The sequence below is a fragment of the Corylus avellana genome, chromosome 10 (genome assembly GCF_965113065.1).
Source record: "Corylus avellana chromosome 10, dhCorAvel1.hap1.2, whole genome shotgun sequence".
Taxonomy (NCBI): Eukaryota; Viridiplantae; Streptophyta; class Magnoliopsida; order Fagales; family Betulaceae; genus Corylus; species Corylus avellana.
In genome coordinates, this window is record NC_142499.1 from 972,868 (window position 1) to 991,791 (window position 18,924).

The 18,924-nt window shown below is 36.0% G+C and overlaps 2 protein-coding genes across 3 annotated transcripts; one reads left to right on the forward strand and one right to left on the reverse strand.

Annotated features, from left to right (window-relative positions):
- The first annotated feature begins 12,207 nt into the window (after positions 1–12,207).
- LOC132192159 (cytochrome P450 76A2) lies at positions 12,208–14,953 on the forward strand. The gene is made up of 2 exons (XM_059607411.2): positions 12,208–13,226; positions 14,112–14,953. The coding sequence occupies exons 1-2, from the start codon at positions 12,333–12,335 to the stop codon at positions 14,721–14,723; spliced, it is 1,506 nt and encodes a 501-aa protein (XP_059463394.2). The 5' UTR covers positions 12,208–12,332; the 3' UTR covers positions 14,724–14,953.
- A 481-nt stretch (positions 14,954–15,434) lies between these two features.
- Positions 15,435–18,516, reverse strand: LOC132192028 (protein PSK SIMULATOR 1). Of its 2 annotated transcripts, XR_009441314.2 has the most exons (3): positions 18,348–18,516; positions 15,943–17,852; positions 15,435–15,677 (listed from the first exon to the last, which is right to left on the reverse strand). XR_009441314.2 is itself a non-coding variant. In XM_059607212.2 (2 exons), exon 2 carries the CDS (start codon positions 17,792–17,794, stop codon positions 16,076–16,078), a length of 1,719 nt encoding a protein of 572 aa, XP_059463195.2. In that variant the 5' UTR covers positions 17,795–17,852; positions 18,348–18,516; the 3' UTR covers positions 15,807–16,075. The 2 variants fall into 2 exon arrangements, 1 of the variants encoding a protein (XP_059463195.2); XM_059607212.2 differs by lacking the exon at positions 15,435–15,677 and having other exon boundaries at positions 15,807–17,852.
- Between the last annotated feature and the right edge of the window lie 408 nt (positions 18,517–18,924).

The window sequence follows — 18,924 nt, forward strand, 5'->3', positions numbered from 1 at the left end:
CGGCCGTGATACTCGTGGATACGGGTTCCACCCACAATTTCATGAGCATCGGTGTGGCGAAGCGATTGGGTCTGCCGTTAAAAGCTGTTGAGTGCTTCGAAGTGGCTAAGTGGCTGTGGCAAACGGGGAACGAATTCGCAGTGAAGGTCGCTGCCATGGAGTTCAGGTATGTCTCAATAAGGCTGAGTTTGTGATGGATTTTTTTTTGCTTGCAATGGAGGGCTGTGAAGCAGTGTTGGGGGCACAATTGTTGCGGGTCTTAGGACCAATTCTGTGCGATTTTTCAAAACTGAATATGAAGTTCATGTGGAAGGGAAAGGAGGTAGAGTTATGGGGACTGACCGTACCTAGGAATAGATTGGTGAATTCTAAAGGAATCGTGCAGGGAATCCAAAATCAGCAATTAGGATTTATTTTGTTCTCAATAAACCTAGGCACATCCCAAGGGGGTCTCAGCTCAGATAACCCAGACTTGAAAAAAATATTAGACAATTTTCCAGAAATCTTTGAGGAGTCTCGGGGTTTGCCTCCTAGAAGACAACATGATCACCGCATTCCACTCAAACCAGAGACGGGTCCAGTCAGTGTACACCCATATCAGTATCCTCACTACCAGAAAAATGAAATCGAGAAAATAGTTTATGGCTTATTAGAGTCAGGGGTGATTCGGCCTAGCACAAGCCCGTATTCATCACCAGTCTTATTAGTAAAGAAACACGATGGTTCTTGGCGCATGTGTGTTGATTATCGGGCCTTAAACAATATCATAATCAAGGACAAATTTCCTATACCGGTGATCGATGAGCTTTTGGATGAATTGCATGGGGCACAATTTTTCACTAAACTGGATTTGAGGTCAGGTTACCATCAAATCAGGATGTACGCCGGAGAGGTGGAAAAGACAGCATTTCGAACTCATCAAGGGCACTACGAATTCCTTGTTATGCCATTTGGCCTCACAAATGCACCATCAACATTCCAAGCACTCATGAATGACATCTTCTCCAAATTGCTCCGTAAGTTCGTTCTTGTTTTTTTTGATGACATATTAATTTATAGTGCGAATTGGAAGGACCATCTTGTACATGTAAATAGGGTGTTAGAAATATTTCGAGAAAACGCGTTGTTTGTAAAGATGGAGAAATGTCAGTTTGGGTTGGAAGAAGTGCAGTATCTCGGCCACCTTATTAGCCAAAAGGGGGTAGCCATGGACCCAGAAAAAATATAAGCCATGATAAATTGGCCTATCCCTAAAAACACAAAGGCTTTACGAGGGTTTCTAGGATTGACGGGGTATTACCGAAAATTTATTAGGAAGTATGGGGAAATAGCAAAGCCTCTTACTCAATTATTAAAAAATGATGCCTTTGGGTGGTCACCATTAGCGGAGCATGCCTTTGAGGAATTGAAGAAAGCCATGACTCGAGCTCCCGTCTTAGCGTTGCCCGATTTCTCTAAGGAGTTTGTAGTGGAATGTGATGCATGTGGGAGTGGTATAGGGGTTGTGTGAATGCAGGAAAGGCACCTTATTGCTTACTTCAGCCAAGCTTTACAAGGACAGAACCTTCAATTATCAACCTATGAAAAGGAAATGCTTGCACTAGTCACAGCGGTGCAAAAGTGGAGACCGTACTTATTGGGCAGCCATTTCATTATTCGCACCGATCACCAAAGTCTACAATACCTATGGCAGCAAGCTATCACTACTACAGCGCAACAAAAATGGTTGGTCAAATTGCTTGGTTATGATTTTTCAATTGAGTACAAGAAGGGTGTGGAAAACACAGTAGCAGATGCACTTTCAAGGAGAGCAGAATATGGAGAGTTGGCTGCCATTTCTCATCCCATACCACACTGGTTGGAGCCCATTCAAGAAGAAGTTGCTACAAAGCCGCAATTGCAAGAGTTAGTGAAGAAGATTGAGGGGGACGAGGCAGTAGGGCCTTGGGAGTACAAAGGAGGGCTGATTTACTTCAAAAACATAATATACTTTGATGGTAACTCTCCTCTTATATCTATGATCATCAGGGAATACCATTCTAGCACCCATGAAGGCTTCCACAAAACTATTCATAGAATAAGGTCAGTATTTTTTTGGGCTGAAATGAGGAGTCAGATTCGGAGTTTTATACAAGAATGCGATGTGTGTCAACAACACATTGCAGCTACTACTCAACCCAATGGACTATTGCAGCCCTTACCCATTCCGGAAGCAATTTGGGCTGACATCTCTATGGATTTCATAGATGGGTTGCCAACCTCCAAGGGTAAGACAACTATATTTGTGGTAGTTGATAGATTGTCAAAGTATGGTCACTTTACTCCAATTAGCCATCCCTATACAGCCCCTGCTGTGGCCCAAGTTTTTTTTGAAAATATTTTCAAGTTGCATTGAATCCCAAAAACTATTGTGTGTGATCGTGATCCAGCTTTCACCAGCTCTTTTTGGAAGGAACTTTTTCGCTTGAATGGAGTACAATTCAATTTTAGTTATGCTTACCATCCCCAAACCGATGGTCAAACGGAAGTAGTAAATCGCACCATTGAAATGTATTTAAGGTGTTTTACAAGCTCCAAGCAAAGTGATTGGGTTCAGTGGCTGCCATGGGTGAAATTTTGTTATAATACAAGTCTACATTCAGCATTGGGGTGCACTCCTTTTCAAGTCGTCTACGGTAGAGAACCACCTACTTTGTTGTCGTATGTGCCGGGCACTTCAAAGGTAGCAGCAGTGGAACAACTCTTGGTGGATCGCGATGACATTATTAAAGAAGCCAATGAGCATTTGAAAGAAGCACAAGCAAGAATGAAGAAAATCTATGACCAACACCACCAAGAGAGGGAGTTTAATGTGGGGGATTGGGTCTATTTGTGCCTACAACCTTATAGACAAATGTCGGTAGCAGTGAGGAAACACTTGAAGTTGTCTCCTAGATTTTATGGGCCATATCAGATTCTGGAAAAAATGGGGGCTGTTTCTTACAAGCTCAATCTTCCCTCAGGTTCCAAAATACATCATGTTTTCCATGTATCATTGTTGAAGAAGCAAGTGGGGACAACTGTTGTGGTACAAGACACGCTGCCATATGTGGATAATGCAGAGGGAAGGGTGCTGCCAAGACCTAAAATGGCACTGGAGTATCGCACCAGGAAGGGAATTACTGAAGTTTTAGTCCATTGGGAGGGGCTCTCTCCTGCTGATGCAACATGGGAGAATTTCAATGACATGCAGCTTCGGTTTCCATCATTTGTCCTTGAGGACAAGGACAATTTCAAGGGGAAGGGAGTGTTACGTATAAGTGGCTAAGGGTTGGTGGGTGTGTCAACGTAGACAATGCAGTAATTTATTTCCATTAGGAGTCTTATCTTTATTGTTTTAGAGTTCTTATTATTTCCATTAGGAGTCTTATCTTTATTATTTTAGGAGTTCTTATTCTTATCGCTTGAGGAGATCTTATCCTTATTGCTTTAGGAGTCTTATCTTTATTGTTTTAGGAGTTCCTATCTTTATTGCTTTAGGAGTCATAAGTCACACACGTGTGGGACTATATTTCAGTTGTAATTCTATTCTTTAAATACTGCATTGCTATGGAATAAGAAGTCAGTCAAGAATTTATTCAAACTTTGTGTTTGTGGGAGTTTAAGAGCTTCTCGAATTGCTCTACCAAAGGAGGTCCAGGATTCCTCGAAAGTCCTACCGCTAGAATTGTTTTGCTTATTTTCTCAATAATAAGGAAGCTAAGGAGAAACGATCCTGGTAATTTTCCAGTTCATAAACCAGTTACGCGCTCGGAGTCCCGAAAACGTAACAGATTTCAAGGCAACGATGAATATAAGTCATATTCTCATATAGATCAAGTTGGAAGGGTTGAAGGTTGGATGGTAGTGGAGTGGGAGCGGAAGAAAGAGGTATGGGGTTATTAGCATGCACTTCGAGTAGTATGAGATCGAATAGTAAACATCATCATCACCAACTTACGTTTTATCGCACATCTCTTAGCCATCATATTTGTCTTGCTCTAGAAATTCTCTTATGTAGACATCCAATAAAAAAACTATTTATTGAGATTAAATCCTTGAATTGTTACCACAATTAAATAACTTGAGACCCATTAAAGTATAAACTGATTCAAAAATAATTTATTTTTAATAATTGTAGCTTTTAGAAATATGAAAATATTATATTAAAATAACTCTTGGTTCAAGTAATGTCCGGCTAGCTAGCTTTTTTTTTTTTTTTTTTTTTTTTGATAAATCATAGTTGCTTATATTGATCAAACATGAAGAGTACAATACTGGTAAAAACATCCATTCAACAAGCCCCAATTTCTCCCTAATGACCCAGAGGACTAACTCTTGGTTCAAGTAAAGTCCGGCTAGCTAGCTAGGAGCATAAGATTTTCCAAGAGGTTTTTTTTTTTTCTTCACGCAATTAATATAGTTGACTTTTGGTATATTAGAAAACTTACATAAAGAACATGTGGAGAGGTATCATCATATCCAAGCTCAGGAAAATTAAAAATAATAATAATAACTTGCATGTATCATTCAATATTTACAACACACTAGATCAAAGCCTCCATTTAAATAGCATTGGTTTAAAATAAGTGTTAAGTTATTAATATTGGGTGTATAAAAGATAAATTGTTATACTATTCATTTATGCCAATGGAATATACATGGTGAAAATTACAAATGGAAATGAGTTGTCATAATGTCGTATCTACAATAAAAGAGAACTAATAAAAGAACAAACAAATGAATCATTATAATAACAAAGAGGCATTTGAAAAAAAAAATCTACATGCGACTAGTGCGATGTCGCATGATAACTTTTCATGACAAATATCAATGATGACTAGTGTGTCGTCCTAAATTTGTATGCATAAAGTCGATTTTATTAAAAATAAAAAATAAAAAGGGAAACAATTATAAGGGTCTTCTATAACTTCTAATCATAGCAGAAGAGAGGATGGGGAATTATTGGGAATACTTTCAAATATTTGGTGAGAAGTGGCCAATTTTGAAACTTAATATGCGCATCAATTTGCATGTCTAAAGGTGTTCGAAGCAGTTCACTTCTTTAGAAAAAGCAATTGTTAGAGGGTGTTTGATATTATTGAGGCATTGGCCCATTCCGAGAAGAGATGTGGTTTGTTGATGGCGAAGACTGACAACAGTGAGTCTCCTTTAAGTATTAGGAATTATGATCTTTTTTTAGTTCATTTAAACTAAATGATATTTAGTTAGTTGTATTGTAAGAGTATTTTTGTTATTTTAAAAAAAAAAAAACAAAAAACAAAAATACTTATTCAATACAACTAACTGAATATTATCATGTTTCAAGTATTGGGGAGGAACAAGCCAATGAAGAGGCCAGATTGACGAGTAATTTTAAATGACCTACTTATGTCCTACTTGTGTTCTACTAAGAATGATGTGGTTATTAAAATCTCCATTGAACTTGTGATTGATCATTATTAAGTTTTGATCCAAGAGTGATTTTAATAGCTACATTATTCTTAGTAAGATACAAGTAAAACACAAGTAGGCCTCCTAAAATTACTCTAGACAGCAAGGCTACATGAGCAGCATCTCTAATTAAGACAATCCCTTGAAGTATCATCAATTAAGGTGACAAGGGATTTCCTGATCCATTATTAATAGGCCGATGATAGAAATTCAACGGCCCAACTGTTGAGTTGCGGATTTGGCTTACATGCTGTTATTTTAATAACAGCATGTATGCTGTAGTTGAATCAACGGTCAAGATTGAATTTTAAAGTTGACTTACTTTTATAAGCATTTAATAAGAGAGAGAAAATGAAAAAGAGATTTTGAAAAATTCAATCTTAACCGTTGATTCAACTACAGTATACATGCTCTTATTTTAATAACAGCATGTAAGCCAAATCCATTGCGTGAAACCAGTTTTTTATGTGTCGCTTTAATAATTAATCATTTCCATCATTAACAGATTGGCGCTAATTGCGTTGCCTAAAACCTAATCCAATAGCCAAACAGCACCAGGATTCCCTAGAAAGCAGGGTTGCAGGATGATTGGCTAGCTAAAGCATCCTGCCCAATACCCACCAACCTGATCCAAACTTTATTATTATTATTATTTTAATGCATGAGCTTATCCCTATTCATATTTCATAATGATTTATTTAACTTAAAAATTATTTGGGATGTTAAGACTACCATTTGTTTCTATTTACACCATCCTTTAGATTGTAGCGTTAAAATTGATGGAAAATTCAACACGATGTGAGTACATGCAAAATTTTAACTTGAACTGCTCAAATTTTATTTTTGTCAAAGCAAAAAATGTAAAGATGATAGAAGAGTAATTTAGGTATTATAAAATTATAAAATTAATTATTTTAATCATCTTTTAACTATCTCCATATCCATATAGTGAATAGATGAATCAAACCATTGAATTTGTATAGGACCCACATAAGTTACAAATCCAATGATTTATTTATTAAATTTGTAAAAAATAAATAAAAATTAAAAAAATGATTGTATAACATGTATCCCATTTAATATCTGTTTTACTGATTGTTGTAAAAAAAAAAAACAAGTCTGAAAACCTATAGGTACTGCCACATAGCCTAATAAAATAAAGGTAGGAGGATGGAGTCCATATATAGCATTGCCATTTCTCCTTCTCATTATATAATTTTTTTTTTTTTCTAATTTCTTATTATATAATTGATATGATCTTAAAAAAGAATTAATTGAATCTGCTGCTGATCCTGGAACAGGATCTTCTCCGGTCTAGACCAAAAAATATTTAGTTAATGGTCAGGTTCTAGATAGATTCTGAGGCCATAAATGAGACATATGTCCTATTAATAAAAATAAAAATAAAATATTATATATAATTTAAATTTAATTAAAAAATAAAAAAATTTAAAAAATAAAAAAAAATTAAGGGGTGACGGGAGACCACCTCAGCTCCAAGGGTCATGGGATGAATTGAAACATATGTTTATTAATGAAACATATGTCTTATTTATCGCCTCAAAATCTTTCTAAAGAGATCCTGACACATGGTGGCAAAGTTTGCAGTTGGACTTAGCACCGGGCCTTGGGCCCCGGACTAGTAATTATCATCAATTAAGGTGACAAGGGAATTCCTAATCCATTATTAATAGGCCCAACAGTTTCTTGAAACCAGTTTTTTATGCATCGCTTTAATAATTCATTTCCAACATTAATGGCGCTAATTGCGTTGCCTAAAACCTGAATCCAATTGCCAAACAGCAATAGGAATCCCTATGAATTAAGCAAGGTTACAGGATTGGCCATAGCTAAAACCTCTGGACTTTATTATTATTATTAATTTTTTTTTGGAAAATGCTTCATATTCATAATAATTTATTGAAACTTGAATTATTCGGGACTAATATGTTAAATCAGGTTTAATACGTAAAAGATTTAATTAAAATAGAAGATGAATGGAAGAAATAGGGTTTAAATTCAGAACATTTGCTTTGATACTATATTAAATAAACATTTATCCTAAAAGCTTAAACGGGTAAGAAATAGTGAATTTTATTATTTAATTAATATTCCTTTATGGTTTAAATTAAATTTTACAAGTCTAATGATGTATATGTAATTTTAAAAGACGCGACACCATGTACATCATAAAATGCAACAAAATAAAATTTAGACTATAAAATAAATTCGGGTAAAGTCCACTTAACCCCCTCAAACTACTTCCCAAACTATTAATTGCGACAATTTACCTTTCAAACTACCAAAACAATAACAATGTACCCCGATTTTAACAAAATTAAAATACTAAAATTTAATTTTTCTCAAATTTTTAAGGGTATTTTTGTCTTATTTAAATTTCTATAGAGGTAATTTCGTCATTTTGCTAGCATTGGGAGTTACTTGAGGGGGTTAAGTGGACTTTACCCAATAAATTTTCTTTCATTTTTCCTAATCTATGAGAGCAACATGAACCAATCTCATACTTGTCCAGGTGGGATCGATAGCTTAACTTATATGCTACAATTAAATAAGATTTGAAAGTAAAATGAGCCCCAACTCCCAAGCATGCTTGGAAGGCAGCATCTAACTTAATTGCTGCATACTTCATTGTCCCACATACCATGATTAAAAGTTGTTCACAAGGACTTTGGTATCATTTATCAAATGTCCATATATGCTCCAATTGTACCAATCCCTTTGCAAAGTTATAATTATTTTCAATGCATCTCCTTTCTTCATGATATTTTGAAATCCCAATTTCTACTAAATTCTATCACCTTTCAAACCGTCACATTCAGGTTATAAATATGTGGCTTTGTAGTGTGCACATCGATGCCATCACTTTCCCGTCATGATTTATGGCTATTTTCCTCACTCCCATCATCTCAATTTTAGTGTTAAATGATTGCATTTGCATCACTCAAATTTATAAGATTAGTGCAAGTTCTTACTCTAAGTTTGATTTGACACCAGTAAATTGATAAATGAGGATCTTCTTTATTTCGAATTAAACGTAAAAGATTTTAATAGTGTGTATATTACCATATCTTAAATATGGTGTTGTATTATTTAAAAATATTTAAATGAAACCATATACATTATATTAAATGTAATAAAATAAAATAGGGTAAAGTCTACTTAACCCCCTTAAACTATCACCACAATGATAATCTACCCTCAAAACTATTAATTGCGACAATTTACCCCAAAAACTATCAAAACAATGATAATATACCCCCCAATGGTAGCAAAATAACGAAATTACCCATATAGAAATTTTAATCAGACAAAACTACCCTTAAAATTTTGAAGAAAAAAAAATTAAGTTTTAGTATTTTTGTTTTTATTGTAGTTAGGGTAATTTCGTCAATTTGTTAAAATTGAGGATACATTGTCATTGTTTTGGTAGTTTTTGGAGGTAAATTATCTTAATTGATAATTTATGGAATAAATTGTCATTAGAGTGTTAGTTTGAGGGGGTTAAGTAGACTTTACTAATAAAATATTAACAGTAGAATACCTCTCTCTTTATTTCACTTATTTTACTGATTTTAGTAAGTAGGAGAATAGGAGAAAAATTGACAAAGTTTTCCTCCAACCCACTCTATAAAATTAACATGTGTTCTTTTTTTTAATAATATGTAAGATACATATGAGTTTTAAATAAAATATATTTAAGCTTTATCTCTACTATTAAAAAAATATGTGCATCTCACATGTTTAAGAGACATATGTCATTTTTATAAAGTAGATTGAAAAAAATTATTCAAACTCAGTTTAAAGAAAAACTTTATCCGAGAAAAATAGGAACAAAAAATAAAACATTTTCCTTAACTAAAAATTTAGGTGGTTATCGGTCACCCAATTTGAATTCATCGGTAATACATAGGACATATGATGTCAGTTCATCAAGTGTTTTTTTATTTCATTTTTGTATGAATTAACCTGCAAATAATTTATTTATTTATTTGCTTCGTGTGTGAATGAGTTTATCCAAAGAAGATACTGTTTGTCTATGGGTATGTTTGTTAACCCCTCTTGCACTCTGTAGCTTTTTCCACGGCACTGTAGCTTCAACACAACAAGCGCAGCAAGTGGGCAACAGGTCAAGCTACAGTATCCTGGTATTGAAGTTCGTGCTGGCATTAGGGGTACGTTATTATATAAAAGAAGGTACGTTTATATAAAAGGTACCTCCAATTCCTATTCATTAGAGGTACGTTTTCAGTCGGGTGTGTTCCCTTGAGATGACCGTAGAATTAATTAACTTATTTTTAAATACATTATTATATAAAAGAAGTCACCGTCACGTTTCACCTTACAGGGCGGCTGCACATTTTTCAAAGCTGTTTAACGTTTGCGGGGGTGAAGGTTCTCTTCTGCCGCCTCTCTCAGACCAATGTTTTTCTCGCTTCTTTTTTTTTTTTTTTTAATAAGCTCATCCAAAACAAATTACGAAGGACAGCAACAAGGACAACAAACAGAACTAAACGAAAACAAATACAACCTTAACATTATTAAAATAGGAAAAAAAATAAAAATACAAGCTTAAGCTTAAACAATTAAAAAATCTAGGTTATCTACACAAACGACTAACAGCTCAATGCGAAGAAAATTGAAATTTATTTGTGAATGCAACCAATGAAAGTTGCACCATGTAAAATCATTTAGAATAAGAGAATTTTTAAAAATTTAGATCTATATTAGCTTCCGATAAAATTGACGGACTAAAATTAAAATGAACAATGGAAATGGAATATCTTTCACAGAAAAAGAGTTTAAAGCCTAACGGTTTGGGTCAAGTTGAAAGCAACAACACATAACATACATGCATAAAAATTAGTTTAAAAAAAAAAAAAAAAAAAAAAAATCTTTACGCCTATAAATCATCAACACCAATAGTGGAGACGACATGAACGCAGAAGCGAGTAAGATTCACATGTGGGCACGTGAAGGCCTAATAGATGTGCATAAGGTGGCGATGGGATGCGAGCTTGCTGGAGAAGACAATGGAGGGGCGCATTGGTGGGTGCGGCTGCCAAAGGATGACATATCGAGCTTCAATAAAGCCAAAACTAAAGCCCATAGCATATCCAAATGGAGATGCGTCACAACGACTCGAGGGATGTAGTAAGGTAACGGCAAAAGGGTTGATGCTACTATTTCTTAAGGAGCTCAAAATAGAATTTTCTTTTTTGGGATTTATGTGTACTGTTTTTAAAATTTAGATTGAGGTGGCAATCTAGCGTAGCGTGTATATGGTCACATATCACTTGAAAAATTAATTGAGGACGAAAGGGGTTATTTAGAAATATTTTGAATCCTAAGGAGTGATTTGATATCTTTTAATTTTAGAGAGCGATTTGATAAAATGTGAAATTTCAATGGTCACTTAAGCTTTTTTTTTTTAAAAAAAAATTAACGCTATATACTACACCCATATTCTACTAGAGTAATGTGCCCGTGCCCTTGTTATATATTATAGTTATGAAACATAAAAGTCAAACTTTGCCAGTTAGGTTGGATAAAGACCCCGTCAAATTTGTTGTCTAAATTGTTACTAATTGGGACCACAAGCTTAAGAAAGCTTGAATAAAGTATTTAATAACCCGTTCACCTATTTTGATAAGTAAATTAGATAGATACTCTAGTTGCAGTGTGAATACCAATTAATCAATCGAGGTGTGATTTAATCACAACTTAAACTTAACTTTAACTAAACTTTTAGACCAAATTTCTCTCTCTCTAGTTTAAGGCTCTCTCTCCTCCACAAACATTTTTTTTAAAAAAAAAAAAAAAAAAAAAAAAAAACTTAAGAGAAAAGTTGAGCCAAAATTGAGTTTAAGTTATGCCTTGATCATTTTCCTAATCAAATTGGTGAGTATCCAATCCAGCTGGCAGCAAGGTTCATGAAAAAGAGTAATGCTAAGATCATCGTTTTATCCCCTTTACGCTAATATGGCTTTTAAAATTACTATTCAATTAAAATTTAATAATAATTAATCTAAAATTTAATAATAACTTAAAAAGTCACGTAAGGTGTAAATGTATTGGAAGTTTATCTCTGATTTAATTGGGTGAAGCTAAATACAACGGCACGCTGGCAATTTTTATTTTTTTTAATATTAAAAATAATAATAATAAATAAATAGCTAGGCGTGCTTAGAATCACTGCCCGATTTAATTAGTCGGATAGCATTAAATTTTGCCAGTTTTCAGTACCTTCCGTATCTAACTTTCCTTTAATATAATATACATTCCCTTTTGGATAGACTATCCCGTCAGCGGAAATATTATATATTTGTATTTGTATATTTAAAATAAGCATTTAATTTCCTTCAATATGTGTGTGACCTCAAGCGTACGTACAGCATCCAGAATTCGGCTCAATATATATATTTTTTTTCTTTTTTTTAAAGGAATAGAGCTACATTTATAGATAGCAAAACATAATTAAGCATAATGCTCTATAGATCCTAGTTTACAGTAAGCATCACCGTATTAAATCTTAGCTCACGACAAAGATGGGCTGCTCATTATTCTTTAGTTAAGGAATCGTTTTAATAATTTTAAGTATTTACATCTCTTCTTTATTTTACTTATTCAGTTAAATATTAATAATAAACCAATAAACTACTCCTCAATTTCAATTAGACAGACAAGTACATGACCAAATATTAGGAACTTTAGTAGATGATTTATTATTATTTTCTTTAATTAATTACAACAACAGTCTATAAATGAGTAAGTAGAAGCATTAGCTTAGCTTAGAAGAAACAATAGGGGAGAGAGAGCAAGAGCAGCTCGTTTTTGACGTCATGGAGTGGCGCTTGCTCATCCTCTTCTTATCAGCTCTACTCCTCTTCATCCGCCGTAGAAAGTCAAGCCTTAATCGCCGGCTTCCTCCAGGGCCACCGGGATGGCCGATCTTCGGCAACATGTTCGATCTTGGAGCAATGCCACACCGCACCCTGGCGGGCCTAAGGCAAAAGTACGGCCCCGTTATATGGCTAAGGTTCGGCGCCAGAAACTCCATGGCAATCCTCTCCGTCGGAGCAGCCACCGAGTTTTTCAAAAACCACGATCTCTCTTTCGCCGAGCGCACCGTCACCGAGACCATGCGCGCCCACAACTACCACCAGGGCTCGTTAGCGCTCGCGCCTTACGGTTCCTACTGGCGTGTGCTGAGGCGCCTTGTAACGGTCGACATGTTAGTCGCCAAGCGCGTGAACGAGTCGGCCGACATACGCAGGAGATGCGTGGACAAAATGTTGTTGTGGATCGAGGAGGAGGCGAGGAAACTTGACGCGCCCTCGCGTGGACTGCACGTGGCGAGGTTTGTTTTCCTCATGACGTTCAATCTCCTCGGAAACCTCATGCTTTCTCGTGACTTGTTGGATCCGCAGTCGAAGGAGGTGTCGGAGTTTTTTACGGCGATGATAGCGCTGGCGGAGTGGTCGGGGCATGCGAACATGGCGGACTATTTCCCTTGGCTGCGGTGGCTGGACCCGCAGGGGTTGAGGAGGAACATGGAGAGGGATCTTGGGAAAGCTATGGAGATTGCATCCAAGTTTGTGGAGGAGCGGATGAAGGATAGGCAGGCCGGCGGAGATACGAGGAAGGACTTCTTGGATGTGTTGCTTGAGTTTGAAGGCAATGGAAAAGATGAGCCCATCAAAATTTCTGATAGGGACGTAAATATTTTTATTTTGGTAAGTTTAATTAGTAACCCTCCACTATTCAGTAACGAATCTAATGATACATTTTTCATCCTTATCCTCCACTCATTTGAGTGGGTAGGTAAGAAAAATTAATGAATAGAGGCTATACTTTATAATATTACTTTATATATCATGTTTTTTATTTTTTAATTATATATATATATATATATATATATATATATATATATATATAAGAATTGATTAGTTAGGACTTATAAAGGACTTATAAATTAGTATTATGAAATAGTTGTGAGATAAAAATATAATTTTTAGTATTACTCTTATGTGAAAAAAAAATGCTATGAACCATATTTTTTAGTCTTCTTCTTTTTTTTTTTTTAAAAAAAAGACTTATTCAAAGATTGATTGAGACTATTAGTATTGTGAGATAAAAATGTTATATATAATATTATCTTGTGAAATTAGCAACTTATTATATTAGATTTATGAAATCTAATTTGTTTGGTGAAAAAATTTCTCTCCATTTCTATTGTAGTAGAGAGGATATTGATCGGTTATGCTGCTGCTAGATTGGGACAAATTATAAAAATTCATAATAAGTTAATTTTTCATAACTTAGGGGAACATTTTTTTTTGGAGTCCATCTCAATTTAATTGAGATATTGTTTTAGTTGAATTGAAATTAATTAAGGTATCATTGTTTGGATGAAGAAGGCAAATAGTGGCAAAATGTCTTATAGCTCAATAATGGAAGGATTTGTAAGATCAATGGAGTGATTCATCTGTAAAAAAAATTATAGGAAGTGGGTTCTGGGCTTTTCTTCACCCAACAAATTCTAAATGTTATCGACAAAATTTTGACATGTGTCCAAAAATGTACATAAGAAAGTAATAATAGTTGTATGTTTGATGCAGGAAATATTCTTGGCTGGTTCAGAAACAACAAGCAGCAGTATTGAATGGGCAATGACAGAGCTCCTATGCAATCCTGAGTCGATGATGAAGGCCAAAACCGAGCTGGCGCGAGTAGTTGGACCAAAGCAAAAGGTTGAAGAGAGTGACATCGACAATCTCCCATACTTGCAGGCAGTAATCAAGGAAACACTGCGATTACATCCTCCAATTCCATTCCTAGTCCCACGAAGGGCAATGAAAGACACCGATTTCATGGGGTTTCAGATACCCAAAAACACACAGGTTCTTGTGAATGCTTGGGCAATTGGAAGAGACCCAGATGTCTGGGAAGACCCTTTGGCTTTCAAGCCCGACAGGTTTATGGACACAAAGATTGATTATAAGGGGCAACATTATGAGCTGATCCCGTTTGGAGCTGGGAGAAGAATGTGTGCAGGGGTGCCTTTGGCTCACAGAGTTCTTCACCTTATTTTGGGCTCATTGCTTCACAAATTTGACTGGGAACTCGATGGCAATGTGACTCCAGAAACGATGGACATGAAGGACAACTTGGGTGTAACAGTGCGGAAGTCAGAACCATTGATGGCAGTGCCTAAAACATGTTTTGTATAGACACTGAAGAGTTGGAACCACTTTGTTTAGAAGTCTACTTCTTGAAAAAGTAATGTTAGGTACTAAACTTTCATTTCGTTAGGGTGATGTGATGCTAAATGCTATAATTTCAACCCTTGATCTTTATTTTTTAACAATGACCGATGGGCATTACCACATCAGTCAAATGGGATGAGAATGATATGAACATCTAGTATAAATGTAATGTATTTACCATGGTTGTTTGTACCTTTTCTATCTTACCTTGCCAACCATGTTTTTCCTAGACCATTAATACAATTGTATAATGTAGTCATATCGGGGTCTTTTTAGTGGCGGACACATGTCTCTAACAAAATTTATCTGTCTTCTCTCTCTTAGTTTCTGCTTTTTGCACATGTTATTTTGTTTTATTATTTAACATGATAGCTATCAGAACGAAGGTAACATGGTCTAATGTTATTTTTGTAATTTATTTCTCATTTTCAATTAAATATTTTTGGTGTTTGGGTTTTGTTTATTGAGTCCTCAAATAAATAAATGTGTTAAAATAATAATTAAATGATTAAATTCATTATTTTCTATCCACTTAAAACTTTTATAATAATGAATTATTTAACATGACATCAAGCTCACTTGAGCAACTCCTCACGCTGCCTTGCAAGAGTACGAAATCATAGCGTTCGTTGGTATTTTCTTAGCTCACACAGCACACCGACAATATTCTCAATACAAATCATAGCGTTGGTTGGTATTTTCTTAGCAAACGCTGAATTCCCTGAAATTTGGGCAAAAATGTTCCACGAAATCCCAATTCTGAAATGACAACTTCATGGGGAAGTGAATCCCCAGACCAGAAACACACAAGTTCAGGAAGACATAAACATTGAGTTCAGAGCTGCGGAACATCAATCAGGGTTGCACGTTGAGTTGATCTATGGCTTCACAAGGTTTTGCAAAACAGGCAACGTAAGGCTGTGCAGCCACATTAAAAACAGGAGAGAAGTAAGGAAAAGAGATGCGATTATGATTGTGCTATCCAGTTAAGGAAGAAACAGAAGATATTGTGTTGAAATTACTCATGTTAAAAGAGTGATTTAAATATGTGAGATAACAGGGAGCTTCATGTTACAATATGAAATATGCTTTACATGAAATGGCAAATTCATCCGCTACATAAACAAATAAAAGAATCTCCAAATCCCTGTAAGAAAAGTTAACTGGAAGCTCAGAACAATACCTTAATAATTGAAGGAATGTCTTCTATGTTCTGAACCCCATCACATCCCATTTGAATGGAACATTTCTCTATATTGATAATGTACATTTTACGACACCTAGGAGAAAAATCTCTCGTAATTTATAAAACATCATCAGCATTCAGCAATGTCATCCCTATTGGACATATAATCATTATAAACTCTGCAGCCAGCAGGCTCCTGCACATCCTTATCACGACGCTGTCCACCAGTCCTGCAGATATAGTTCAGACCCACAAGAAGCTCGGTGATTGCAGCTTCAGTTTTTGCTTGATTTGCAAAGTAAAGGGTCTGGACCAGCATCACATTTGTTCCAGAAAATGCATCCTGCTTCTCAAAATTCCGCTCAGAATGCCACTTCACCATGCTTAGAGCAAGTGGAACCAGCCATTCCAATATCTGCCCAAGCGCCTGACTCCACTCCACTACTAGGGCAGCATTGTAAACAGATGAGGCCATGGTTCCGGCATATGACTTTAGCCTCGCCCTCAGAGCAGTTCTTATAGTCGTGGGTAACATATTGTACAGAACATCTCTCTTGTCAAGGCCAATTAAGTGAGGTGATGAAGCCAGATCCTCAATCAATAAAATCACATTTGCATAATGGAGAGCTAAAGCAGAATCACCAAGAGTGGATGGGGGTGCAGTCAACAACCTACGCTTATTGAAGAACAACAATTTAGAATATATCCTGTCACTGCAAGATAAAGATTCAATATTTGTGTTACTGGTTTTGTCAATACTTTTCATACGAACACCAGTCAACCTCATAGAACCGCTGCCGGTTGGCTTACAGCTCAGCATAACAGGAGATTCGCTTGCAGCATTCATGCACCACCCTTTGAAAGATCCAACATGAGCTAATTGATTGGTTTCCACTTTTAGGTGGTTTCCATGTATGGTCGATGACAAATGACGCTCATGTCGTTGCTTGTCCTTTCTCCTACTCATGTCACCATTTTTTCCTCGCGTTGAAACCGACCTCTCAATAGGTCCTGAATAGAACCCAGGCAGATTATTCTCAGATGGATGAACAGATGAATGCAGAAGAGTGGAAAAGGAATGGCTGCGAGGAAAACATTCAATATTCATAAGCTGAGAATCAGTCATTCGCTCTAAAGAAGGCACTTGATAAGTTCCAAAGACATGCTTCATCCTCTCTAGTATCGTAAAAAGTGATCGCACCAGAAGCCGGGCAACATAATCATAAGTTCTATTCCATGGGGACATCTCTCTCAGATTTCTCACTTCCTGACGATGCCAGATTACCTTCTTCTGAAACTCGAGCACTTTTACCCGGTTTAGCTCGGTATTCTGCATTCTCCTAAGAGTTTGTTCGAGCTCCGCCAGCACTTCCAGCTCTTGTGAAAATTGTGTCATAGAGGCAACAAATCTCTCCATTTTCTTCATCTTCCGCTCCATCTTCTTCCATCTATATTCCCACCCCACCCATTGAAAGCCATTCTGAATAGGGTCATTAACAAAATGTTCAAAACGGTGATACAAAGGGTCTTTGCACCTCTTCCCAAGCCTGGCCACAGACCTCGCCAGAATTACGAAATTCTCAACTATTTCATTCAAGGCAATTTCCATCAGATAATCATCATCCTCGGATACAAGCTTCTTAAGCCCAATCGAGTTCACAATCTCTTTCCTCAACCTATGAACCTCCTTATCACTCAAGCATTGCCATAAATTAAGCACCTTCAACATCAAGCTAGCAACTTCAAACGCCAAAATTTCAATCCCCCCCTTTTCAGCATCTGACACACCCTTCCATGGAATCCACCTCATACTACCAAACCACGACTCAATCCCACTCTCACCCCCCATTAGAATGCATACACTTCAAACCTAACCAATCTAAAAGTTCAAAAAGAAACCTCAATTCCTGTAAATCAAGCACGTAACAAAAAAATTAGAAAGTCAAAAAGTTAGAATATGGGAATTTATGCTACAGTGAGAAAGTCAATTGCATCTAAGGATCAGAAAGGAGAATGAAAAGTGAGAACATTTATGCTGAACTAACCCCATTCTCAGCAGCAAAATTTAATACAAAAACTAAAAATGGGCGCCGGAGAAAAAAAAAAAAAAAAAAAACCCTTATGCTAAACATAACCCTCGTTTGGTTTCCCAGAAAACAGATGAAAAAGAAGACACAATTATCTAACCCAGCTGAGTTGAGCTCGCTTTAGGTCCTATACATTTCAAATACCCAAATTTCATTTATTTTCTTGGAAATCTTCCTACATTTTCTCAGACAACAAACGAATCACCAAGCCAAATCTCAGTCAAAATCACCTATTTTTAAAACCCATAACGAATAACTAAATACCAGTCAAGTCAAAGAACCGTGAGTGAGTGAGTGAGACAAAGAATAACTTACCGTTGAGACGAAAGAACACTGAGACGTGCGTACCACCAACTATCTGAAGCAACATTGACCTCAAGAAGAAAGAGAAGAAGACGAAGAAGAGGGTGGGGGAAGGTGGGTGCGCAGATTTGTTATACGGAGAAAGGATAGCAAAGGGACAAGTCCATATAGTGTAGAAAATCTGTCAAACCGAGGTGAGACTATCGGATTATTTCAGGTTTATGCTTTCGCATATTACGGTGATTATAATACTGGCGTAGAACTGTCGTTTCGGGTCGATTGGCTTTGTAGTTTTGTGTTGTAAAAGTTGCAACCTTCGTTTATCCGCGTCGTTCGGCTTTGTCGTTTCGGGTCGGTATGCAAATTCCTTTTTTCTTTTTTTTTTTTTCCTTTCTCTCTATACAAGCTTACCGTAAATCTCAACCAGCCAGAGCTCAAAAAATAGGAATGAAATCATAAACGGTAAAAAAAAAAATGCAAATGCAACCCGATAAAATTCTTGCCACGGCACATACTGATAATGAATACTACTATCGAGAGTACGAATACCCAATCAAATATTTAAACAGACTTCCTAAAAAGCCAGTGT